The sequence below is a fragment of the Hemibagrus wyckioides genome, linkage group LG06 (assembly GCF_019097595.1).
Source record: "Hemibagrus wyckioides isolate EC202008001 linkage group LG06, SWU_Hwy_1.0, whole genome shotgun sequence".
NCBI lineage: Eukaryota > Metazoa > Chordata > Actinopteri > Siluriformes > Bagridae > Hemibagrus > Hemibagrus wyckioides.
The window spans coordinates 20,418,053-20,445,236 of record NC_080715.1 but is presented as its reverse complement, the minus strand read 5'-3'; the positions used below and the strand labels follow the sequence as shown (position 1 = coordinate 20,445,236).

The following is a 27,184-nucleotide window of genomic DNA, read 5'->3' as shown; positions in this document are numbered from 1 at the left end:
AGTTTGAGAAAAAAAAAAGAATCAACTCAACCCAGATTTAGGAAACGTGAAACGTTTTTTTCTAGCCTTCTCGTGCTTGATTTTTATACTAACTGCAATTATTTACTGATATCTAGCAGTATACAGAGCTGGGAAAATAGTAAACCAGCAAATTGTTCACATCCCCTGAATTGAGGAAACTAGATATTGCACTTTATTCTGCTCTGCAATTATCTTTACAATGTCGACTTCTTGGAACTTGAAACTGCATCATTAGTGAATCATCTCTTTCATTTACTGGGCAACGTGGCAAGAAATACTGTAATATGTGAGGCAATTCCTGATGTTACACTGTCAAACTAAATCAGACAATTTAGCAACAAAACAGGCCCTGATGAATTGTTACAAGTCATAGCTAATAAGAGCTCTGAGTGCTTCTTGATTAAGGCTGACCCTCCATCAGTGAGACGGGCGACTGTGGAAGCATGCAGAATTCACATTAGCCCCAATCACAATCTCCTGCGAGTCCTAAGAGGTCATACGAGGCTCTGATTTGTGAATAATAAGGCTGCTTCACTCACCACAGTTAGCTTCGTCAGAGCCGTCAGCGCAGTCTGGGTCCTCGTCACACACCCACAGCTTGGAGATGCAGTGCATGGTGGCCTTACACTGGAATTGCTCCGGTGAACATGTGTTCTCGGCTGATATGTGTTCAAAAATAAACAGGGATAACAAGGGCATGTAAATATAAATGACATAAATAAACTAGACATTTAAAACATAACAACAGAAAGTAGACTGTATATGAAGAGTAATGACGACTACTACTAAAAGTCATAAAAAATATCATTTTTAACTAGAAGAATGACAACAGGTCAAATCCTCAAACTAAAATGCCACCTTTAAATGTCAAGGTAATTAGACTGGAATAAACATGCAAACAAAATAAATCTTGTCAGCAGTTTTGCATCTTCACATCCTTCACATTGTCTATTATCATTATCAGTGACAGCTGAGGAACGTTTGTCACAGGTTTAAGGCACAGGGAGCAAGAGGTACATTGAGGGATAAGAAACACACTTCTTAACATCCAGCCACTCTATTCTCCCATGACATCTAATTCTACCTCTGGCAGGAAAGGCCTTTGGTTTCCACTACTCAATCCTCTGAATGCCTAATCAGTGTCTGCTAGTTTCAGCAGAACTGAGACTCATTCAGGGGCTTAGAAGCTATTTCCAGATCTGTCAGCAGGGATCATTAATATTCTTTGGAAGAGGTAAATTTGGGACAATCTGTGTCATTCTGTCACAATACTTCACAACTGAAGAGCTGTTACAGGAAACTAATCAATGCTAGGCTAAAAACCATCCTGAACTTGATTATTTTCCAAAAACATCATGAAGTGTCTTTTTTATTAGAGCCTATAGCAGTTTGCCAACAATTACGTCTCTTTTCATTTATTAATAAATTAATATTGCGCTTTTTATAGTTTATGGTTATATTTAATGCCATGGAATGCCTGCAAGACAAGTTAGTTCTTGTAATCACTTATGTTATAGCTGCTATAAATAATCATTTAATCATTAGTCTCTCTTTATCCTTTATTTAAAAACATGTTAGTGTATAGCCAGAAATGGCATGAAGAAGAACTTCCGACCAATACTCCATACAGAAAACTTCACCCAGTCGATATTTATACTCTTTTCTTTGCTTACACGTTTTCATTTGCTTATAATTAAGCAATTTATGTAGATGGGCTGCCATACAAGTCCCCGTGAATGAGCTGTTACTTTAAAAATAATAATGTATTAGTATCTATAAACCTATCATATATACAGCCAGAGATGTTTTGTTACATACTAAACCAAATCAAGGGACTCAAAAGGGCTGTGATATAATGCATCATAATCTTTCTTACGACAGTCCGTTTCATCCTCGGCGTCTCCACAGTCGTCCTGTCCATTGCAGCGCAGGTTTAATGGAATGCACTTTTGCTTCCTTGTGCACTTGAACTGACCCGACAGACAGATATATGTATCTGCAGAAAGAGATGGCATTTCAAAGCAGGCGAAACAGGTTTCAGTACAAGACCTGCTCCAGGGTGTCATCACAAATACTCAGAGAAAGGCTGCTAGAAAAAAAGATGCTTAAAGAAAAAAAAAAAGGATTCAATTATATAAATCACAACCCTTAAAGAAAAGTCTAGGTACTGTTGCTGCATAGATAATGTAGAAAAGCTGAGCTGCTTGGCTATATTTAATATGAAGAACAATGCACATCATTAATCATTGTGGCTGAAAATCTGTGCTCCATGTAATACATCCACATTACTGGTGTTGGACATCAAAATGCCCTGTAATCTTTCCCGATGCTCCTAAAGTGGTTATCGATCACTTGATGATAGAGTTATGTGCTATTGAACCTTTGAAGAAAAACAGCAATAAAGATGACTTGTTACTGATGAAAAAATTCCATTTAGACATTATTGCTGGTATGTGGTGCATATTGTATGTGTTCTGCATTATAAGAAGAGAAGGATACGAGCTGCATAGTAAAGAAAAACAAAACAATACACTGACTTTAGCAAAGAGAAAACCAAATTTAAGAAGCATTGTTGTTCTCACCGCAGTTGGCCTCGTCTGAGTTGTCTCCACAGTCATTCTCTCCATCACAGATGAACGGAGGAAGAGCACACAGACCAGTACCACACTGGAATCGCCCAGGCTGGCATTTAAATTCAGCTGAAAAGTGACGTTTTACAGTGAACTCAGTTTACTGTGACCCAGAAATGTTTGTGTGTGTGTATTTTATTAAGGCATGAATAAATGAATTATTTCCCTGGGAACCTAGCTTTGTGAGAATTAATGCTACCTGCCCTTTTCAGAACAGCAGCAGTTCCCTTAATTACTGACTGACAGCCTGACAATTTATGAGGTGAAATGTGACATTCAGACACTAATAATTGGAGTTTTCAATCAAGTCTTTCAATTAGAAAGATTACACTCGGAAAAAAAAATATTTCCTTCAAACCTGTTAATTATGCTAAAATAACATAGCATTTTATTTAAATTTTCATTTGTGTCCTCATCGTAACTGTCAGGCAACATTCCCAGTGAGTGATTCCCCAGTGAGGTTAGAAGTATTTAGAGGCTAGAATAACAATTACTGACAATTAGCACTAATGATCTGTTTAGTCCATATGGTCAGGCTGGGTAATGCTCTTGCTCGAATACTCACGGCAATCTGCAGGCTCATCAGAACCGTCACCGCAGTCGTCCACTGTGTCACACTTCCACCAGAATGGTATACACTCATCTGTACCACAGCGAAACTGCAGAACAAAGCCGAGGACATGCAAACCAAACGGGCAGATTATAAATAGATTTTTGCTCACACTTTGTCACATGAGACTGAAAAGAAAGTAGAGGTTTTCTGACCTGGCTAGCTGTACAGTTGGACAGGCAGGTCTTGCCATCAGAAGCCAGGTAGAAGTTAGTGGGGCATGCACACTTGTGTCCTCCACCAGGGGCCAAAAGGCACAGGTGACTGCAGCCTCCATTAGCCACCTGACACTGATGTTTGGGCACTAGAGAAAGAAATAACAGATTTAAAGACAGAACTCTTTACGTTTAGAAAGCCAGTAAAAGAGCAGTAAAGGGGATTCTTACCCTCGGGCTGGCGCAGAGGGTGATAAACTGTTACAGATTTAATGGCCTGCCAGGAATTGAGAAGCTCAACAGCATGGGAACCAGAGGTTTTGTGAGCACGGCGAAGAGACTTCGATTTGCCATCTGTCCAATAGATGAAGTCTTCGAACAAGGTCAGCCCCATCACACCCTGGATGTGATTGTGAGGAACTAAGGCAGAAAATATCCATCAAAAACTATTTTACTGACCAATTCACATCAAATACACACAATTTCTCAATTGGAAAACCCACTTGCAATTGAAAAACTAAACCTAACACCTGTTTTTTTGTAATTCAGCAGGTGTGTCTCTACAGATGATCTCATATTTCATAAACTTTGGTATTTCCCTATCTCTATTTAATGTTATGCTATTACATACAGTGATTTTATCGATGCAAGTCTCCTGTCGCTGTACTATGAAGTCGTCAGTAGGTGTTCCTACTACGGGTTGCCATAGTAAAAACGTTTATCAGTGGGTGGCTTAACTATCATTCCAAATCAGTTTTCTTTGCCACAGAGAGGGAGAGCGTTTGTGTATGAAATTCAGCAGTGTTGTGTTTATATACATCATATCATATGAGATGAAGGAGAAGCAGTGTGTGCTCTTTGTCATGGATCACATGCACTCTACTGTTTCACTCCCATTTGTAGTTACAGCATCATGTTGTCCTATATTTGCATAAAGTTAAACTTTTCTCAACTCGCTGGACACACTGTAAGCTGTTGCTCATGTCACAGGAAGTCGCAAGCTTTAATTGAAAATTAATGCTCTCCGGTCACATGCTTAAAGCCGCTGTGTGTGTGAGAAAATAGTAAATGATAGTAAGTTACTGTTACTGTTCTCACAACTTGTTTTTTTTCCCCAAAATAAATACCATAGATTACTTTTTTTTATTAATTAATGACATATCTGGCTTTTGAACCATTTCTAGTTATATGTAATCTTGTGAAATGTCTGTAAGACAAATTAATTTCTGTTATAATAAAGAGACTGTTGTCTCTTCACCACCCTCTCTTTTTTCTTTCTATTGAACTTAATAAGGCAAAAACTGTGTCATGTACGGTGATCAAGAAGTGCAAAATGTTTCTATAGTAACAGATCATTCAGAGGTTCTTGTTTGGTTAATGTAAAGATGTTTTCTGTTAGGAGAAACGTATTTAACATTTATAGAAGGAGTCTCAAAAATCAGTAAGTTATCAGTGAGAGATTTCATGTCCATTCCCATGGCATCATGACTACGGTGGCTGAGAAGTGCAAAGCAAAATAACAAAAACATGTACAAGAAATAAATTTAGATACACAATTTCCTACTTCTTGTATATCTTGAGTGACAAATGTCTCTTCCAATCAGCGGTTAGAATTCTATTTGCAAACTATACCTACCTTTTCCGGTTTGTCTGAATTGTCATTGTGTTTTCGCTTTTGTTATTTTGTTTTCTGATGTGTTATTGTGTTTATCTGCTTTGTTATTTTGTTGTTGGATATGTTATTTTGTTTGCATTTATTGGCCACTGTAGTCATGATACTAAGAAAATGAAAAACTCTTACTGATAACTTACTAAAACATAGTGATCCTACATGTATAAATGTTAAAAACATTTCTCCTTACAAAAAAAGTCTTTAAATTAATCAAGTCCCTCTGAACGAGCTGTTGCTAAAGTGCATAAATGCATAAGTGCAATAAGTGCATTAATATTAACCTTGGATTAGAATTAAAGCTCTCACTACAGCCTGTGCTGTTGTTAAAGAAAATTTATCAACACCTTCTGAATAACAAGAATTATTTGAGAATTCAAGACTCTGTGGTCTAAGTCTCATCTGAACCAGTAGATTGCCCACTTGAGTATGAAAAGTTACAGTTTAAACCAGCATATGACTAACGGTTGTCTCTGTACCCTTGTGCCTTTGAGAGCCATCTATATTAGCGAAGAGGATGTGACTGTCATCAGACCAATAGATCCTCTTGGTGGTGTAGTCAATGGTGAGGGCAGAGGGGCTGTAGATTTCCTTGTCCACTATCACAATCTGGCCCTGACCATCCATTCCAGCACGACCCACATGTGGGTGCTCACAGCAGTCGATCCAGAACACATACCTAAACAAAAGCATTAAACACAAACTCAGACCTGCTGCAATAATGAATATCTCAGATCCACACATACAGTATTGACTCCATACCCTAACTGGGCATCGAGCGCCAGATCAGTGGGGTTCTGTAAGCCAGAGCTCAGTAAGACTGTGGGATAGAGGCCGTTCGATTTGGACACTTCTAAGGTCTTCCTTTCTATATCACACCAGTACAAATTCTTCCCAATCCAGTCAACTGCCAGTGCGCTTGGTACAGCTGCTCTGTGAACAACCTATCAGATGGAAACATAAATATTCATGATTCTTTTACACCATCCACCTTTCACATTACAGCAAAAAGATTAGGTCTGCAACATGACAAACACTAGTTACATGCAATATCAGATTTGACATCCACGGAAATATGTTTTTGAAAATAAAGGCAAATGTAGTGCTTACATTTTCAAATAACAGGTAAGAGAGTCAATGTGATAAGCAATGAACAGTGTGAAGCAATGAAGTGTCAGAGCTCAGAAACTCTGCTAATTTAAACAAACAAATGCGTAAATGAGCTGTCTCTTCTCTGCGTGCAAAGATCACACTTCGTTTGTAGGCGAAGCAAATATGTCAGTTTGCAAATAAAGCAGGCTTTTTCAGGTGCTATGTTGAAAAACCTTAAAATTGCAACTCATGCTGTCATAATAACAATATTTGTGGTCTCCTCTGTCATTGAGGGTGAGCAAAGATTTTTATATAAATAGAACAAAGCCAACTGATGATAATCTGAGCTCTTGCATATTATATCAACTTAATTAAACACAATATTTTCTAAACAGAAAATTTCTCTAAGCAGTGCAGTTTTTTTCTGCAAAACAGGTTATAAAATTACAGCATTTATAATAACAACAATGACTCGTGTTTCAGTATGGTTTGCTTTCATTCACTTCCTCTCCTGCCACAGAAGTGTATAAAACCAGTCACACAAGTGGCCACTTGCTCCACAATAGAGGAAAGGGACAAAGATGGATAAATGACAAGGACATGTTGATAAGAACGTATTAAAAACAGTACTGAAGCTCCCTTTCCATTCATAACACTTATATTCACATATAAATATTAAGCTATATTAATTGACAAGGCTGCAGCTAAAGCAGTGATCTCATATAAGCTGAGATTTTCTGAAACTAAAGCAACTTTTAAAGAGGAGAGCGCATTAATATTCAGAGTGGAAAAGCAAAGTCTATGCTATTCTTGAGAGATCATGCCACATTGATTTGAAGCTCTGACTTCCATGGAAATAGAAGGTTAACATAATTAAAATGTCAACATTTGAATATATCAGCATAGAAAAAGAACTGAAAATGGTTTAACATTTCCTATGCACGTAGAATCTGTGTTGAATAATGGTTTCTTTATTGGTCTCTACTTCACTATCTGACCCAAATGATAATGTGTACACTATACATTTCCTGAATAATGTCTAAATCTGAAAAGCAACTGAATTTCAATAAGTCCACATAAGATATAATCACTAGTTCCTATAACACCCACCTTCATTAGTACATATCTTTTCTGGCTTCCTTATTAGACTACACCAAAGGCATCGCCTACGGCTATGCAAATGACATATGTAGCACAAAGGCAAAGTTCCTACAGCCACAACTATTACTAATACTTTATATTACAAAAGTACAGAGATCAAAACAAAAGAGGCAGTGAAGTGCGAGTCTTGCTGCAGGCTACAGTATCTCTATGCTGTAAGCTATTGCTTCATATATATATATATATATATATATATATATATATATATATATATAGTACTTTGAAAAATTGTGGCTCATTGTGAACCAACTTACTCAGCAATAGATATTTATAATTTATCTTCCCAGGTTATAAAGGTCAAACCTTATAATAAGAGATGATTCTACCTATAAAACATCTCAAACCAGGATGAGTTCAAACAATAGCTTTCCATCTGTCTTTCTCTAACACTAATTATCCATATGGTTTTATTTAATTTACCACCTGAATTCCACAAATCAGACAAAAACAAAGCATTCTTTCTTAAATAAAGGCTGGCATTTTACATTGACCTTTTTATTACACATATTTCTATTATACTCTAGTATACACTGGCATAGCATACACTAGGGACGGTGTAGTTGTTTAAACAATTTAATATAATACTTAGCATCAGAAAGAAATCCAAAGGCTTTGTAAAAAATATCAGAATCATGTGAATGTAAGGCCACTAATTAACACTGCATGTGGGTATTATTTTCCAGCTTCTCGTGTTTGCACACTACTGCACTTGCATTTGAACTCTAAACTTCTTTACTTAGTTCCAAGAAACCCTTTATGCCAGAAAGGTTTTATAGTGACAACAAAAAAACCTTTTTGCCACAGTTAGTTCTTTGCTGTATGAATTTACATTGTTCTGCTATATTTTGTAATTATCTTTTACACTGTGTGGTTGCACTGTAAAATAATTTTTGCATTCAGTATATTGCAATTTTTGGTTGCATGATTATTATTACTATTAATCTTTATAACAAGAAATTACTCAACAAATTATGAATGAGTGAACCCATAAAACATTCTATATAGAACCTTATCCAGTATAAGTGTAGAAGTGTTTTCAATGAACCCTTAAAAAAGCTCTGTAGAGAAATATGAAGCAGTTCTATTCAGGACCTTTTCCGCTATGAATTTATTTACATGAAACAACAATCATAATATTACGGGATATGCATATATAAAAACATGAGTGGGCTATAATGACTGTATAATGGTCAGTCTAATGAGTGTGCAGATGTGCTCTTTGGTTTACTTTGATATTTTTTTCTTCTTACGACCACCAACTGTAATATAATATACAGGATTAGATGGAAACTAAGCTGACACAGCTCCCAAAGCATTACCATTACATTATTACTGAAGATTTTAAGAAAAATAAATGCAAAAGAAAAAAATCGACTAAAAGTACAGCCAAAAATCTTTCTGCAATCTGTGAATACAGTGGGCAAGTTTTTTTTAATCATCTTGGTGTCCCTAGGATTTTGAAGAAAAAAAAACAACAACCCAAAAACCTAAAAAACAAAACAAAACACACAACTTTCTCTGAATTACTGAATTTAAAATTCATAAAAAAGAAGCATAATATCTAATATTTCCCCCTTGTGTGTATAGGGGCAGAGTCTGAGCATTTTAGAGCATATACTAGTACTATAGTGAGATTTGACGGATAGAAACAGACCCAAAACAGGATGAGAAGAAATTATTGATGTTTGTTAATAGTGCTTGTTCTAGGTTCAATAAGGAGGACCAGTGTCAATTATGAAAGTAACCCAATGCCATCCAAAGATGTTTGTTTTTTAGTAGTTGCATATGAAAAAATATAAAAACACTTTGAATTGATGTACATTTAATTCTTAATATACTTTTTTTATAGAGTATGTTTGATTAAGTTAATACATTAGCTAACAAACATGCACTAACATGTACTTAAGGTTATGTTAGTTATGTCGTTATTTACAAATAAATTCACAAGTCATAGATAAAGTTAGCTCTTCAGGTTAGTTCATGATTAGTAACTTATCCTTAGGTCATATTTTTAGTTATTATTTTATTATTTTATTTATTGAATTATTAAATTTTATTCTTTATTAATTCAGTTACTAGTGCATGATTATTCATGTATTGTTTTTGTAAAGTGTTACTAAAAGGTAACCCTAGCCACTCTCCTACTGACCAGTGCTATCCAGACTGAGAAATCTGCTGGGTTAAAGTTCATCTAGAACCAAATTTAACTGCTACTCAAATTTTGTTTTTATTTGTGTGTAGTGTGTTCTTTCACTCAAGTGAATAACTTTTTCTCCAAGTGGATTATATTTGTGTCCAGAATGACCAGATTTAAGTAGAGCATTTCTCCCCCATTTTCTTTCACCATGCTGATTATATAGCCTTTCAGACTAAACATACTATCACAGTTTGATTTTTTTTCCCATTTTCATCATTCTGATAATCGCTTCCCAAACTCTAATGGACTAGAGATGACTTTAGTGTTGAGAGAGATAGCGAGAGAGTGATGAAGATAAATCAGAAGGAGGGCAAGGGGCTCTGGGTATAATGAAGCCAAATGAGGCTTTTGGCCTCACATTGAAGCTAACAAGATGAAGAGAAGTATGGCTCATGCTTCTATACATGGCACAGCATATATACGCTTCTATATGAGATGCAGCTATGTGGTCCATTTACTACACACACACACACACACATTCACAATCACACAAACACACACACACATACACACACTATTTGAGAACTAGTATGATAATTAACATCTATAGCTATATGAGCAAAAAAAAAAAAAAAAAAAAAAAAATATATATATATATATATATATATATATATATATATATATATATATAATGAATAATACATGAAATTAGCAATTTTTAAGTAATATAATGCTTTCTGTTAAGAAATTAATATTAATAATAATAAATTTATAACAAATAATTATTTGTTGAATCTTCTCATGAAAATCAGCTTAAAGTGCTTCACAATGTGACCTAAATGTAGTCAAAAAAATACATTAAAAAAATAAAAAATGAATACAATAAAATAATATAAAAATAATGTAAACATAAGTAATGCAGGGCTACCATCAAAGACCATTAAAGACAAAATAAAATCTTCTATAAAATAAAAAGTGAAAAAAACAAACAAACAAACAAACAAAAGCAAAAAAAAACAAGAAACAAAAACAAAAAAAAAACAAAAAAAAAAAACAAGCAAACAGAAAAACGCTGCTCACTGTCAGATGGAACCTGGTGCTTAATGGTAATGTGTTCCAGACCTCTGGCGCACAGACACCAGAGGCTGCTCCTATTTTTTTATGTATGTGTATGTGTCTTGTTGCTCTGAGAAGACTAGCTGGTGCTGTTATTTCAGTGCAGTTCCTTTATTGCAGGACATACTGATGGTGTGATGCTGTACTATAAACCAGAATATTTAATTCAATAAAGTTAAAGTGATTTAATTTAATTAACGTCAGAACTTTTTTTATTACTAATGAAAGACACATAACATAACAGATATTTGTAATTCTGTATTGTTGTATATTACAAATGAAACAGGCCTTGATCTAAATGTACAGTGGCTCCAAAGAAACACAGTGTTTCTAATACTTCTAAAGTGTTATAGCTATACAGTCAAACAGCAGAGCTGCTTCCCCAGCATAGTGCTTTCACAGACTCCAGCTATCTGACTCAACAATGAGTTAAGAAGGTTGGGAAGCTACAGAATGTGAACACTGGAGATGATGGCTGATGGTCTACTGATTTTGCATACCTAACTATTACACTACTTATTACATAACAAAATTTTTACATAGTGTCACGGCACATTATTACACCAACACTGCCGCTTTAGTTACTACTTTCCTTATGACTACTGTACTTTTTTTTTATACACACTTAACCAACTGCCCTTCACACAGGTCTAAAACACAATTTTAAACCTGATACTCTGTAAAATATTTCATGCAGAAATCTAATTTTTTTAAGTAATTGGAAAGTTATTTTTGTGTATATTTTTTATTGAGCACTTTAAAGGTTCATTGTTGCTCTTGTGTTATGGCTGTTCTGACACCAAATTTTCCCTTGGGAACTGATTATATGTCTGTCTGTCTCTCTGTCTATCTATCTATCTATCTATCTATCTATCTATCTATCTATCTATCTATCTATCTATCTATCTATCTATCTATCTATCTATCTATCTATCTATCTATCTATCTATCTATCTATCTATCTATCTCTCTATCTATCAATCAATTTGCAAACAGCTTGTTCTTCTGGACACAGAGTTTGATAGTTATTTTGGAACCTTTACACCAAGAATTAACACAACTGTTATACAATTGTTATCCTTGGCTTCTTGTTTTCCTCTTCTTCACCATCCTCCTGACTCTGGGAGGTGAAATATGCTCATGTTTAAAATCCCTGGCAAATGTTTTTATTTTAGCTTTGTTCATAATGGCAGTGTTCTTTGTGTATGCATTTTATATCTATTACCAGTTACGGGCATGTAGCTGTGTGCATTGTTTCTTTTATACAGTCATGTTTCTTCATCAGAACCCATAATACTGTAGTTGACTGTATGCCGTAGACAGCAGCCTGAGAAGCAAATGGTTTTAGAGATAATGGTCCGGCTAAATGCTGATCATTTCTAAAAAGAGAAATTGTAATTATGTTGACACTGGGCCAGTAACACAGGAAATGATCTCTCTAGAATATCAGCAGAAATCCATTATGAATGGAAGAATGAACAAATGAACACATAAATAAATGACCTGATTAAGATTACATTGCTTTTTCAGTAAACTACTTCTTTAAGAAAAAATGAAGCATATTAACCATACCTTAAGATCACTACCATTCAGCCGGATTCTGTTGATCCTTCGGCCGCTGGGCCTACTTGAGTCGACCCAGTAGATGAATTCTTTTCTGTAGTCAAAATCCAAGCTGATAATATTGTTGAGACCCTTTTGAAAAGAACAGAGAAAATTAATGTGTTATTTTCCACAGCCAAAATAAATCTCTGCTGTTCAGCCAACAGATGATCGAAATGAAGCAGCACAGCTTCTCTAATGCACAAAAGAGCAAGACGTGCAGCCTTGTTCTGTTACTCAATTAGCTGGAGAGCTTAATTAGCCACTCCATATGCACTTTTCCTTTAGTCTCACAGAGTGAATCTGGCAGGAATGTAGATGAGAAACACAGCATGTATACATCCCTTTGATATCTAATCAGTGCATTGATTTTCGAACAGCAGGCTGTGCGATTGATGCCTGAGGAATGTGCTGAAGCAGGGTTCAGAGAGCCTTCCAACAGGATACTGAGCTACATCCGTTACTGTCAGGTTGGCGTCAGTGTCTTGTCAGTCATGAAAAGCAGCCCTGCATACCTCAGCACAGGTGCTAAGATCAGGTACAGAGTGAAAGCAGACATGACACCTTCATCAGATCACCAACATACAGAATGTTCAATGCACAAGAACTCAAACAAAAGAGAGTCTGAGGTACAGGGGGATTAATAATTCAACAGTAAGAAGGAAAATATTTTAGAAGGGAAAGATATGAACAATGGTACAGCAGAGCAATCTGAAGTTTTTCATATTCTCAAATAACTGCTTATCAGTTAATTATCAAAGCCTTTTATCAGCTGGATCGGAGTGCTGGAAGTAGAGAAAACCTAAAACTGAGCAAGGAAATGAGGTCCACACAGTTATAAACCCTTTTCATACCCCATGTTTCAGCAAAATAATACACTATATGGCCAAATGGTTTGTGGAAACCTGACCAGTCAGACCCATATCTGCTTTTTGAACATCCCTTTACTGGTTTAGTCCACATTTTACTTTTCGTTTTAAGTGAATTTTAAATGACTAATTTTAAGTCATTTGAACTAGAAAAAGGGTTTTTGCATTGCTATGCAGGAACAAGTTTTCATTCCAGTGAAGGGAAACTGTACTGCTTAAGTTATACAAAGGCACTGTATACAATGATGTGTTCCCAATATATATGTGCAAGACTGATATATACACTGATCAGGCATAACAATATGACCACTGACAGGTGAAGTGAATAACACTGATTATCTCCTCATCATGGCACCTGTTAGTGGGTGGGATATATTAGGCAGCAGGTAAACATTTTGTCCTCAATGTTGATGTGTTAGAAGCAGGAAAAATGAGCAAGCATAAGGATTTGAGTGAGTTTGACATGAGCCTAATTGTGATGGCTACACAACTGGATCAAAGCATCTCCAAAACTGCAGCTCTTGTGGGGTGTTCCCGGTCTGCAGGGGTCAGTATCTATCAAAAGTGGTCCAAGGAAGGAACAGTGGTGAACCGTGTGGTCCGATCCAACAGACGAGCTACTGCTGCTCAAATTGCTGAAGAAGTTAATGCTGGCTCTGATAGAAAGGTGTCAGAATACACAGTGCATCGCAGTTTTGCGTATGGGGCTGCATACCTGCAGACCAGTCAGGATGCCCATGCTGACTCCTGTGCACGGCCAAAAGTGCCAACAATGGGCAAGTGAGCAACAGAACTGGACAACGGAGCAATGGAAGAAGGTGGCCTAGTCTGAAGAATCACATTTTCTTTTATATCACATGGATGGCAATTGTGTGTGCATCACTTCCCTGGGGAACACATGGCACCAGGATGCACTATGAGAAGAAGTGTCATGCTTTGGGCAATCTTCTGCTGGGAAACCTAAGGTCCTGCCATCCATGTAGATGTTGAGACGTTCCACCTACCTAAGCATTGTTGCAGACCATGTACACCCTTTCATGGAAACAGTATTCTCTGATGGCTGTGGCCTCTTTCAGCAGGATAATGCACCAAAGCAAAAATGGTTCAGGAATGGTTTGATGAGCACAACAATGAGTTTGAGGTGTTGACTTGGCCTCCAAATTCCCCAGATCTCAATCCAATTGAACATCTGTGGGATGTGCTGAACAAACAAGTCCGATCCATGGAGGCCCCACCTCACAACTTAGAGGACTTAAAAAATCTGCTGCTAATATCTTGGTGCCAGAAACCACAGCACACCTTCAGGAATCAGGGCTGTTTTGGAAACAAAAGGGTGGACCAACACAATATTAGACAGGTGGTCATAATGTTATGCCTGATGTTCTCTTTGCCTTTTTAAAAAAAAAAAAAGATTTAAAATGTGGTATCTTTATAAGAGAATTTATATAAATTAATATAGAAAGGAAACAAGTTTATGATGATCATCCTTTATTTAAAAAATGTCTGCAGCAGAGCATGTTCGCATCCTGTCCTTGACAAAGAAAAATCATCACAGCTACGCCATAGTATTCTCTCTAGTGTTTAGTGTTCAAGAAATTTTTTACATCTGTCCTCAAGAGTGAGCTGCTTGACATGTTTAACAGTGACGTGACTGCATTTAGTAAATAGGAGAGTTATGTGACAGCTTTGTGTCTAACTTCAGTTTGCTTTGTTTCATGAATGATTCCACATCTTCTGTGTGTTCCAGATTCTGAAAAGATTGTCTGTAACAAAACACCTAGAGAAAATCATTCCACCAGAATCCAGTTTGTGCCTTGGTGTAGCACAGCATGCGGTGGGATCCAAAACAAGCAGCTTGTGCTATAGTTACAGCATTGTGATGCATCACACCAGCAAAAAATTCAAGTCTTTTGGGTAATGGGCAGTTTTCTTTCTGCTGTTAAACCTACTGCCAGGCAACAGAACACAAAAAATCAATATATTAGCTATATATGTTAAATCTGCTTATCACAGACACCTGGACTGCTGATTTTTCCATCCTTGAGAATCCTGCTGAGACTTCCTCCAGTGAAATTCTGGTAATTGTCAACTATGAGGTCAACCAGGTTACAGCCACTCATGCAGCCATTCATTATATCAAAACAATGATTAAAGTGACTGATAATGAGAGCCTCGGATATAGAGGGATAATTTGTCAAACTGCTTATAAATGATCTCATGAATTTTAACTGAAATGAATACCAGTTTCTGGTGCAATTTGTAAAATATTTAAAATGAACAATTATTCTAGACCTAAATGTAGTTAATAGTAGTAAATAAATAATAAAATAAATAAATAAAAATAACTCAAGTTGAACATAAAAAAAAACAATCATTAATAATAAATATATATTAATTGAAAAAATTAAGTGGAAAAATTAGGAAAGAAGAAAAATCCACAGTGTGCTACATGCCACAGAGGGATTACAATTTCTCCAGGCAGGCAGGCAATGGACACGCAATTTGTTTTCACTCTATTAATGTGAAGCTCCACAGAAAGTGCACTGTTTAATGACTTCAATTAGTCTTTTCAAAAGAGAGGGCCAACAACTGCTAGTTTGCTGTTATCACAATCACATCACCATGGTTCTTAATTGGGACTCTATTAAGCTTTTAACAGTTCACTTTCATGGATTGCTCTGTGAATCACCATGAAGATTTATAGTAACACATTCGGTGGGACAGATTAAAGCTAGCTGTGGATTTTTTCAATGAGTTGTGAAGAAAGGATCACAGCAGTAAAGTAAATAAGTAAATAAAGTGGGGTGGGAACTGAAGTAGAAAGACATGTTTACCTGCTTCAGGAGAGTGTAATTAGATCCGTCAACACTTAGCTTCCTGATTTCATGATGATCAGCAAGTATAAGAAATGGCTCTTCAGCTGAATAAAAAAAGACAAAAATGTAAAGAACACCGTTTTATGAATTTTAATATTACCAATGAAATCTGTCTGGTCAATTAATTTAGTTCATTTTCTACCAGGACAGCTCTGATTCTAATCACAGATTTATACAGTAGTATTTTGCTCTTCATTGTTTCTATAGTAACACAACTGTTTCTATAGTAACACTTTAATGTATAGTATTAAAGTCCTTGCATTATGTGAATGCTCCACATGTTCTAAAGCTAATAATAAAAATATTTTAAAATGTGTTAATAAAGTGTTATGATATAGTGAAGCTTTCTTTAACTGCATAGTTCTGGAACGATTTTCAGGTTTCAGGTTCAAGGCTTTGTAATGGTCAGTATGTTTATAGCAACAGGAAAGTCTCCTTGAGGTTTCTCTGTAACACAACAACCTGTGATTTTTTTTTATTATTTGCTAAGATCAAGAAACAGAAAAAAATAGAGGTTGAGTATAAATGTAACTATAAATATAAAAGGCATGATGTATTAATAAATTGTAATCGTTACCAAAGCGCTGTGGTATAAAACGTTATATATTTTCCTGTTATGTAATTTCCTTATGTGTAACCTCTTTATTTTTACGCCTCAGTGATTCCAGAAATAAAAATCTACAAACCAAAACGTCAAACATTTTTTTCAGCATAGCCACATGATGTATAGAATAATAGATGTAATTACCAGAGAGAGACCTGCAGCTGTTAGGGTTGTGTTTTGAGGCTTCGTAACCATCCACACACAAACACTTGTAAGAACCGTAAGTGTTAATGCAGGTTTGACTGCAGGGGAGAGTGGTGGAGCATTCATCAATGTCAACACAGCTTTTCCCATCATTCTTCAGGTGAAATCCTGGCCAGCACTTACACTAGACACATGGACAAAAATGATGGAAAGCAATTCAAATGGTTTGCACCTTTAAGCTATCAAATTGCAAAAAAAATGAATTACGATTGCTTCCCTGAAAGCACATAAAGTGTGCCATTATTGCACTACACCCAGCAAAAATTGCCAACAGTTATTTTCTTTCCAGAAGCTAAAAAAATCTAAATGTATTAGTGAGGGAGAATACTCTTAGAGAAACTTTCAAGTAATACAGAAATAATAATGCAGTGTTTAGTTATGGGGGAAATGTACAGTAATGCAGTAAACTCTGGATGTGAAGCGTAAAAGTTTTTTTTCTCCATTTTTCAGAGCAACCCATATTTAGAATATGCATATATATATATATATATATATATATATATATATATATATATATATATATATATTATTGCATCCATTGGATACTACTGCAATTTTCATGGAAGGAAAATTATTTGAGCAACAGAGCAATAAATCTCTCTAGACTTTTGGCTGACTCAGTTACTGTATTTCTCCTGATTCTCCTCCACTCTGTGCTCAGCTTATCGAGCTTAGTGCAGAGCCTTATATTTATACCTCCCCAGTTGAAGACAAAGGTCATCACCTATGTGTCCTCTGGCATTTGTTGTGTTTCAATAAACCCTTTATTGATTCTGAGAAGGAGATATTGGACAGAGTTTTGCCTCAGACCAATAGCTGGTCCACACTGACAGCACTGATTGCCAAAGGTCATGTGGAGAGGACATTTGTGACTTTGGTATGAACCAGGCAGCCTATCCGCCTTTTAGAAACTGTCAATCATAGGACTGAGTGATCATAGCCATATTAAAGGAACCTGACAGCCTCTTCAAGCCTGGGCTTATCTTTGTATAGTCAGCTAGACACATCCTTATTCTCAGACTACTACAGGTAGGGAATCTAAAATGGAAATGATTTTCAGCCTAGATATTGAGGCTTTTCATCAATAGGCTTTATTCTGGGTGCAGATGATCTTGAATGGAACGTATTTATGCAGAATAGATGATGAGTCAGGACAAAGTTTAGAGAAATACTCAAACAAAAGCACAAGAAACAAGGATGAATGCAAAAAGATGCTGAATGCTAAACTGATGTGTATGTTCATTAAACATGCATTAAACATGTAATTAAGGTTATGTATAGACCAGGGTGAAAAATAGAACCTGACACCTGAAAAGTGGGTAAATACATAGCACATGTGGTGTGTACAGCTGCTTCATCCACCACATATGGAGACAAATGTACTGAGACAAAGCCAAAACCCTTACATTCTGTTTAAGCCTAACCTCACTTCCATTCAAATGTTAAATCATCAGTGCCAGACCTGCTGCCTGAAGCAATTATTCACAGTGAATATTCATCACTCTAATTTTTTGGAAAACACTTCAGACATTTTAAGTTAAAAAGTTAGTTCTGAAACTAGATATGCAAAATAAGTAAATAACAGCCCCATAGCTAGTCCCCTAGGGGACATTATCACTTATCATGCCAGTTACGCAAAACCAACCAACCAACCAACCAACCAGGTAGTCAAACAAGTAAATGAAAAACAAACAAATGAAAAACCAACCAACCAACCAACCAGGTAGTCAAACAAGTAAATGAAAAACAAACAAATGAATCGACTGATGGAAAAAAAATGTGCGAGGAGGCAGCTTGTGAATAGCTGAATGCTGAATAAACACAATGGTTAGATTTTACTGTCAGAACAAGATGAGCTGTTTTTTCTCTTCTATCATCATTCACATTTTTTAAAATTCTTTATATCACACTTTTCCATTATTATTATTATTATTATTATTATCATTATTATCTTTCACATTAGCACACTGAGAGTTACAATGAGGACCTTTATGCAGTCTTGTACAACTACATTTCTTGTTATTATTGATATTTAAAAAAAAAAGAAAAAAAAAAGGACTGATGTATTGAAATGTCAATACTTTCTGATGCTACATTGCTGCAGACAATTTACTACTCTAACATTTCCCATAATTTTGTGGCTATGATGGTACTGTATTATGTGTAGAAATGAGACATTTTGCTCAAATGCTCTTCTAATGCTATATTAACTTATTTATACTGGTAGCGGTTTGCAAGCATTCATATGTGTTGTTATTTAACAAATGCTGATGGATTGTTTATAGCTGATGTTTAAATGAGAAAGAAGAAAAAAAAACACTTTGGTGGCCTGTGAAAAACACAGTGGCACAGTGACTTGTAATTATCAATTAAAGTCAATTAAGGCAACCATATGTGAAAAAAATGCTGCTAATAAGTGACAGTCTTTAGTGACATTTGCATATATATTACATACAGGAGATGTTTTATTCTACAGCACATTCTAGTCCCAGAGACAATGAGTGGAAGTCATGTCATCGTGAATGGCCATTAACCCTTAATGTGACTGTTAACCAACCTTGTATCCCACCAGTAAGTCCTGGCAGTCCTGAGTACAGCCACTGACACGTCGATTGAGGCACTCATTAACGTTGCAGTTTTTCTCATCTGAGCGGTCGCCACAGTCATCTTTCTGGTCACAGAGGCTTGTCTCAGATATACATCGTCCATTGGAGCACATAAAAAAGGAGCCGTTGCAAAGGCTCTCTGGAAGAATAGCAAGAAAAGGAAACAGGCCTCCCTGAAACCCAAATGCTTTTTGAAAAAAACATAAATTGAACTAAATAATGTTTTCTACTTTGCCATAAAAAGCAAAAACAGCAGAAAGCCACATGCTATTTTGCACGTATTGCAAGTGCCAATAAGCTCAAAGGCTTTCTACAGACTCGAGGTGCATTCAGCGAAAAACATGCCATCCCTCAGGTCAGTCTTATTTCTCTTCAAGCTCTTGCTTTAATGTACACTGTTCCCACTGCCATTTGTATTCCCTTAGATATTCAGTAAACCCCATGTCCATCAGTCAAACACATTTCATCAGCACTCTGCGAGCTTTTTACCGGCTGCCAGGCATTTGAGATTGTGGGGGAGCTCGTCTGAGTGGTCTGGACAGTCTGGGTAACCATCACACTCCCACTGTGCACTGAGTAAGCAACGGCCATCAGCGCAGCGGAACTCGTCTGGCCCACATGAGCGATACGCTGCAGGAGAGATTTCACTGTTAGCCTGCTGACTCACATTCACACCACTGTTTAAATACTTCAGAAAAAACAAATCCGTTCTGCTGTTAACATAATGGCTAAAAACAAAATCAGGCGCAGTAACTGAAGCTTCATAAAAAAAAATAAATAAAAAAAAATAGAAGAATTTCTTGAAAATCCTTGCTGTGCCGATATCCCTACATTCTGCCTCTACTGATACTGAAACTGAGTCTGATGTACTGATATAATGTGAAATATTACTTATTTCACACAGAACAAAAATGGTGTTCCTCAGAACAAGAGAAGTGTTTAATTAAAGCATGCTTTGCATTTTTTTTTTCTTTATTTAGATTTTTCTTTATTTCTAAAGACGACAGACAAATCTGCTTTCAGCATCGAGACTCATTTCATCAGAATGACCTGATGAAATACTTCAGAATAACACAGATATGTGCCTGGAATTCTCTATAACTCACAAACTAGAAAATGGATTATAAATGTGTATAAATGGATTAACTGTAGATGCTAAATATAATACCATGAAAGCCTCTGGCAACTTTGTAAGTTGAAAGGATCTGCTTTTGCAGTGCACTGGGTCTGAGTCAGGACTCTTTTACCTCTATGAAAATTTTCTTAAACACTTACATTTATTTGAGTAATAGTATCTGAGTGAGAAAATTGCCTGGGAAATGTCACTTATGCCATGGCCTTAGTACAAACCCCAACTCAACCAGCGAATCACTATATACTCTAGAAGAATTAATTACTTTTCTTCTTTTGTTTTTAATTTGCTTAATTATTTCAGTAAAGCGCTAAAAGCACACATTCTATACATACAGCTCAGAGCAGAATGTTTGGTTCACATGTTATATTAACTTTTTAATTAATACATTAATAGTTTTAGTGCTACTCTTGGCCTTTAAACAAAACTGTGTTTGTCATTAAATTGTTGTGGTCGTGTGTTTGATTAGGATTTTTTTCTTATACAGAAAACTAAAGTGACCTGTTTCTCTCTATTTTCAGTGTAATCATAGAAAGAAAGAAAATATACACGAATACATATACTACTACTACTACTACTAATAATAATAATAATATATTTTTGCCATTCTGTTTTTTTTTTCTTCTTTTAATTATTTTTTAAATGACATTTTGCTACTTCCCTTATAAATTGCATATTTTTACATGAAATTTGGATTTCAACATTGTGAGACCAAATCCAACAAAACACGAATCTTCTTTCTTTCGATTTCTTGAAAGGCCATTTTACCTTTTTATTTAAAATTTTTTAACTGTTTTGTTTTAGCATATTTTCATACAAATTCTGTCATCATATAAATACATCTCAACTATGCATGTATATGTGTGTATTATTATTATTATTATTATTATTATTATTAGCATAACAAATAGAAGAATTTCTTGACAGATGGATATGCAATAAAGCCAAAGAAAAGTTAAAAGTTATCACTCACCACATTCTACTGACTCATCTGATCCATCACCACAATCGTTGTCATGATCACACACAAAGCGTTTGGGGATGCAGGCCTTGTTAAGGCATCTGAAGGCATTCTCATCACATGTATTATTAGGTGCTGCGAGCAGAAACCAGGTGATACAATTAGTTGCTACAGTTAATTACTATATATGATAGAAATAAATATATGATTGCATTTATCCCTACACCTGAATACTGAATAAATGAATAAACAAATAAATAAATACCACAGCCAGCAGCTGCCAATTCATCACTGCCATCAGGACAATCCCTTTCTCCATCACAGAGCCAGCGCTTGGGCACACAAGCGTAAGACCCTGAACAACTGAACAATCCGGGGCCACATGTCACAGAGCCTGTGCACAAATGAACTATGTTAGTAAAGCTATGGGCAAGAAGGTTTGCATGCATATCATTAGTGCTTCAACAAAAATCCCGAAATTAATAAAAAGTTAAGAAATGTTTATCCGACTACTTGGAAAATTGTTCACTCCTATAATTGCATTTGCCTGGCTTTAGGCAGTTCTGTTAATATCTCTCTGATATTTCATGACAATCCAATTAAAATATTGTTTATGACTAAAATGTATTAATATGCTCAAGATCACAAGATTTTCTATTACCAGATTAATCAAAATGGTTGCATCTCATTTTCACTATTCTTTTCTCCTATAGATGGGAATTTAATCCGGAAAGGCCCATATGGTGCAAGTTTTCATTCCAACCAAGCAAAAGCCACACCTGAGTTTATTGAAACCCAAGATCAACTGATTAAAAAGGTGGAATCAGGTGTGGCCCCTGATTGATTGGAATGAAACCTGCACAATCACCAGCCCTTTGGGGATAAGATTGGACACTCCTGCGGTAGTACATACATATATGTGTTATAGTGCGTACCACAGAGATCATCACTTTCATCCACTCCATCCCCACAGTCGTCCTCTCCATCACACAGCCACTGCTTGGCTATACACTTGTTCTTGGAACAGGCAAATTGGTTCCAGAGACAGGAGGAATCTATCAACGACAAAAGAAACAGTGGATAAAAGACGAAAGAGACAACTGAAACAGTTAACTGTTCTTCTAGTGTGTGTTTTTTTCTGGCATTTCATAGACTCTTGAACTTGAAATACATGAATGCACCACTGAATAAAAGAGAAATTGCAGCTTATTTATATTTACAGCATTGGTAACAAGGATGAACAGCAAAAACAGTATTGTGCTGGAAATAACGTTATCTAAATGCACTTTATTTTAATCCTAAATGCTAAAAAACTAAAGATTTTTGCAGAACTCAACCACAAATTGCACAAGCCCTTTAAAAACCATGATTAAGAGATAGTCTTGAATATAAGCCACTTTAAAAGAAGGCATTAGAGACAACAGAAATGGACAACAAAAAAGTGCCTCAAAAACCTTATTTCTCCTGATTCAGATTACTGATTGTTGTTTTATAGTTGGTTCTGTCTTCAGCATTGCTTGACAATAGATAATTCCCTTGATATTCCAATGTTTCAGATCTGATGCACTCATTCAGAATTCTCCAAGAAAGCACACACACACACACACAGACACACACACACACACACACACACATATATATATATATATATATATATAGCTGTGGGAAAAAATAAGAGACCACTGCCCAATCTCCAGATTTGAACCCTATTGAAAACCTCTGGAATGTCATCAAGAGGAAGATGGATGGTCACAAACCATCAAGCAAAGCTGAGCTGTTTGCTTTTTTGCAAAAAGAGTGGTATAAAGTTCCCCAACAGCAATGTGAAAAACTGGTGGAGAGCATGGAGCCAAAACACATGCAAATCACGGTTATTCCACCAAATACTGATTTCTTAATGTTATTTAGCCAAAGCATTAACACAATTTGTTTAAAAATTATTTGCATTTTCTTTTGTTTGAGTTATTAAAGCTCTGCAAATACTACATGATCTTGGGTTATTTTGATGTGTTGTCATTTCCTTTAAATATACACTCTAAATAACAATAGTTATATTTTGAATTTAGGAGAAGTATTGTCAGCAGTTCACAAAAAATGAAACAAAACTGTTCATCTGTTCAATACATGCACCTGGAAGAAAAAAACATACAACAAGAAACTGGAGTGGTCTCTTAATTTTGTCCATCCAGAACTGTATATATATATATATATATATATATATATATATATATATATATATATATATATATATATATATATATATATATATGACAAAGATCATAACCTACGAATGTGAGTTTTATCTCATCTGTACATGTAACAATTTAAGAGTTCATTTGATTAATTAAATGCTTTGTAAACATGTAAATAAAAATATCTAAAGGATTTTTATACAGCAGCCAAGAGGTGCTTAGCAGGTGGCTGGTAAAGCAGGAAAGAGAGCTTGTCATAAAGCACGCTGAAAAAAGCTGTCAAGATGTCAAGATGTCTTATTTTACAGTTTTGAAGCCTATGAAGAAAAAAGAAACACCTTTGTGCATCAACAACCTTTGACTGCGCATGTGTAATAACATAAAGTGTTCAGTGGGATTGAGATCATTGCTTTGTAAAGACCACTTGAATTCTTCCACATCAACCTGGAAAGCCATGTCTCCATAGACCTTGCTTTGTGCACAAGGGCATTGTCATGCTGGTTCATGTTTGGGTTCCTTAGTTTCAGTGAAGGTAAATTGTAATGCTGCAGCAAATATACAATATAACTGTGTGTCTGCATCTTTGTGACAACAGCTTAAACAGGATGCCCACAAAATCTCAAGTACATTTCACTACAACAAACATTTCGAGTAATTTAATTATGTGATAATTTGTGTAAATCTGAGTTTCTGAGGTGTTTACCTCAGCATTTAAACTTTCAGTGTTTAGGAGGGGGGAGGCATATTCTTGGGCTTTTTCAGAAAACAACTAATTCTGCTAGCTGCAAGCATTTTACAAGAGAATACAAGTGCTCTCCAGATTTCTCCTAAGGGCTTTACTTGTGGACAAATGTCTGCAACACACTATTTCTATGTAACATCCATCCATTATTCTACACAGGGTCATACCTGGAGAATATCTCAGGGAAAATGGCATGGACACTCTGGAAATGCATACACACTCAGACATCCATTCATACACTATGGACAATTTAGACATGCCAAACCACCTATATTGCATGTCTTTGGTCTGGGGAAAAAGCTGGAGTAGCCAGAGGAAACCCCTGAAGCATGGGGAATACATAATAGCCAGAGCAGAGCCAGGAATCAACCCCTCCATCCCTACAGGTATGAGGCAAACATGCTAACCACTATACAACCTTGGCCTCTTCTACATAACATTAAAGCTAAAATATTATTGTGGGGTGTGATGAAGTAAGGTATGGTGCAGTAAGGGCTAGAACCCCAGCATCTGAAAGAGGTAGCTGAGAGCTGGCAGTTGGAGGATTACCGCTGTCAAAATTTTAATTCAACTTTCCACTGTTTTGCCCTTGAGCAATATACTTGAACTGGGGTTCTGCTCCATAGCTGACCTTTCTCTGTTTCTTTAAGTGTCTAGAGAGGATGTTGGACAGCGAAAAAAGAGTACAGTTATTTCCTCAAAGTTATACCAGTTTAAATCAACTGCCTGATTTATCATTGTGATGTGAACAGAAGTTCCAGGTTCTGCCTAAACAATAAATAAATAGATTTATTTATTGATTCATTCATTCATTTATTCACAAATTAGGAAAGGTGCTCTGTTCCCTGAGTAATTGATTATTGACTTAATGACAGTAGTGGCCAATGCATCTTAAATTTTACCACTACCCTGGAACCAGACTGAGACAATCTTGTTGTTTTGGTTTATCCCAAGTGCAACTGCTGTGTTGTCACCTGCATAAACAAACAGCACCTACATGAAAGTGCAAAAATTGGTTTGCTTTGTAATTTATGTGAACACTATAGTCAGAGAAACTAAACAGGGTTTAGTTCCTAAATATTCTGGGAAAACTTGAAAAGTTTTGCAATCAAAGTTGTTCTCAGTAGATGGACACTAATCTCTCTGTCCACATCAGAAATCAAACTTTGACAGGATCCAGGTGAAGAAATATGCCATGCTTACCACACTGGAACTCATCAGCTCCATCCTCACAGTCCTTCTGGCCATCGCAGAGCCAGACGCTGGAGATGCAGTTCCCACTGGGGCAGGCGAAGTGGCCCTCGTCACACCGGGGCCCATGGGATACTGGAATATCCCAACACAAAACTTGGTTATGAGAGTGAGCCATAAAGATTGGTTTGCTTTGCCATATGGGATGTTCAGTGGTTGTTCTGGTCATTATCTCTCCCTTGGTAGATGCCTCATTGAAAAAACTTAATGAAACACCAGCTGTTTTTCATTTGCAGCCAAATACATGAACAATCCTGTCTGGAGGTATATCTTATCCATATTAAAAGAATGCTATTTATTGTATCACTACAGGAACTGATCAACTCCTATTTAGCTCTATCTTCTTCTTCACCTTCTTATTTTAATGTGACTGACAGACAATAAACTCTAAACTCACTGTTACGTCATCTGTGTCTCAGTAAATCTAAAGAAAATACTAGGAAAGTGTTTCGAATCCTCCTGCCCTTGGTGAGCAGTGACAATTACCAGACATTATTCACCCCTTTAAGCACCTTTGGTGATTGCTGAAGCGTGACGAGAAAGACAGGGGCTTGTCTCTGCTTCATTACACTCCTCATAAACAGTGTTTTGACAAAATTAATTTGGTTTTAATAGAACCTGACTTACTCAAGCTGTAGAGCACAGAGAGGAAAGAATTACCCTGACAGTTCATCTCATCTGCATAATCCCCGCAGTCATTGGCTCCATCGCACACCCAGGAAGGATGAATACACAAGGATGTGGAATTGCAACTGATGAAACCCTTTTCTGCGACCCCCATTTTGTAGAACTCGGAGCAATCGGTGCTGCCTGAGGATGTAGTGCAATTTGTTAAAAAAAATTCTTACCAACCAATGGTCACACTTCTCTAAGGTCTCTAAACACACAACACAAACTTAACAATAACATATACTGCTATTGATACTGCCAGTAACAAGCAACAAGCAACATCTGTAACTATTTTACATGTAGAAAACATTTATAAAGTGCTAACATTTAATTAGAAATATTGAAAAAATCCAACGGGATATATTACAAATCACAATCTGCATTTACACAATTCCATTATGTCCCCCAAGTTTTTACTTTTATAAAAGTAATTAATGCTTAAGGGGCAATACATGCAGATACTAATCAAGTCTACCTGTTTGTTTAAAGATTTTTTCCACTGCAAAATGCAAGTCTGCTGTTTGTTTCGTTATTCACCATGTTTTTTTTTTGTGTGAAATACAGTGCAATATATCACAGCAGAATTAAATCCCAGAGCGTGAGATCTTTATCTAATTAACATGCTGCACTTCAGATCTGAAAATCTAAAAAAAAAAACATCACAGCTGTAAATTTAAAGCATTTACATTGCCACTGATATAGGGTGAATAGTTGTTGGAAAAGAAGAAGTAAAACTCAGAACAGATGATCCCACCCACATGCAAGTGCTGTAATGTGTATATACTGTACTGCAGGATGTTTGAAATGTCTCCATATATATTAAATCAATATTTTTCATACTTATATTTTGTTCCTTTTCTTTTATTCAGATAGCCTTAGACAAAA

General features: G+C 36.0%; 1 protein-coding gene across 5 annotated transcripts in view; it reads right to left on the bottom strand.

The window, feature by feature from the left end:
• Nucleotides 1-27,184, bottom strand: part of lrp1bb (low density lipoprotein receptor-related protein 1Bb) — a 271,908-nt gene that overhangs the window by 30,955 nt on the left and 213,769 nt on the right. For all 5 annotated transcript variants that reach the window (XM_058392915.1, XM_058392917.1, XM_058392919.1 and 2 more), the window contains 18 exons: nt 26,291-26,440; nt 25,583-25,705; nt 22,381-22,500; nt 21,711-21,839; nt 21,458-21,580; nt 19,842-19,982; nt 19,304-19,491; nt 16,687-16,870; nt 15,897-15,982; nt 12,164-12,286; nt 5,848-6,029; nt 5,565-5,764; nt 3,648-3,836; nt 3,417-3,565; nt 3,217-3,310; nt 2,604-2,720; nt 1,898-2,017; nt 561-680 (listed from right to left, as the gene is read on the bottom strand). In XM_058392915.1, coding sequence (XP_058248898.1) covers nt 561-680; nt 1,898-2,017; nt 2,604-2,720; nt 3,217-3,310; nt 3,417-3,565; nt 3,648-3,836; nt 5,565-5,764; nt 5,848-6,029; nt 12,164-12,286; nt 15,897-15,982; nt 16,687-16,870; nt 19,304-19,491; nt 19,842-19,982; nt 21,458-21,580; nt 21,711-21,839; nt 22,381-22,500; nt 25,583-25,705; nt 26,291-26,440 — 2,538 coding nt within the window. The remainder of the gene's footprint in view (nt 1-560; nt 681-1,897; nt 2,018-2,603; nt 2,721-3,216; nt 3,311-3,416; nt 3,566-3,647; nt 3,837-5,564; nt 5,765-5,847; nt 6,030-12,163; nt 12,287-15,896; nt 15,983-16,686; nt 16,871-19,303; nt 19,492-19,841; nt 19,983-21,457; nt 21,581-21,710; nt 21,840-22,380; nt 22,501-25,582; nt 25,706-26,290; nt 26,441-27,184) is intronic.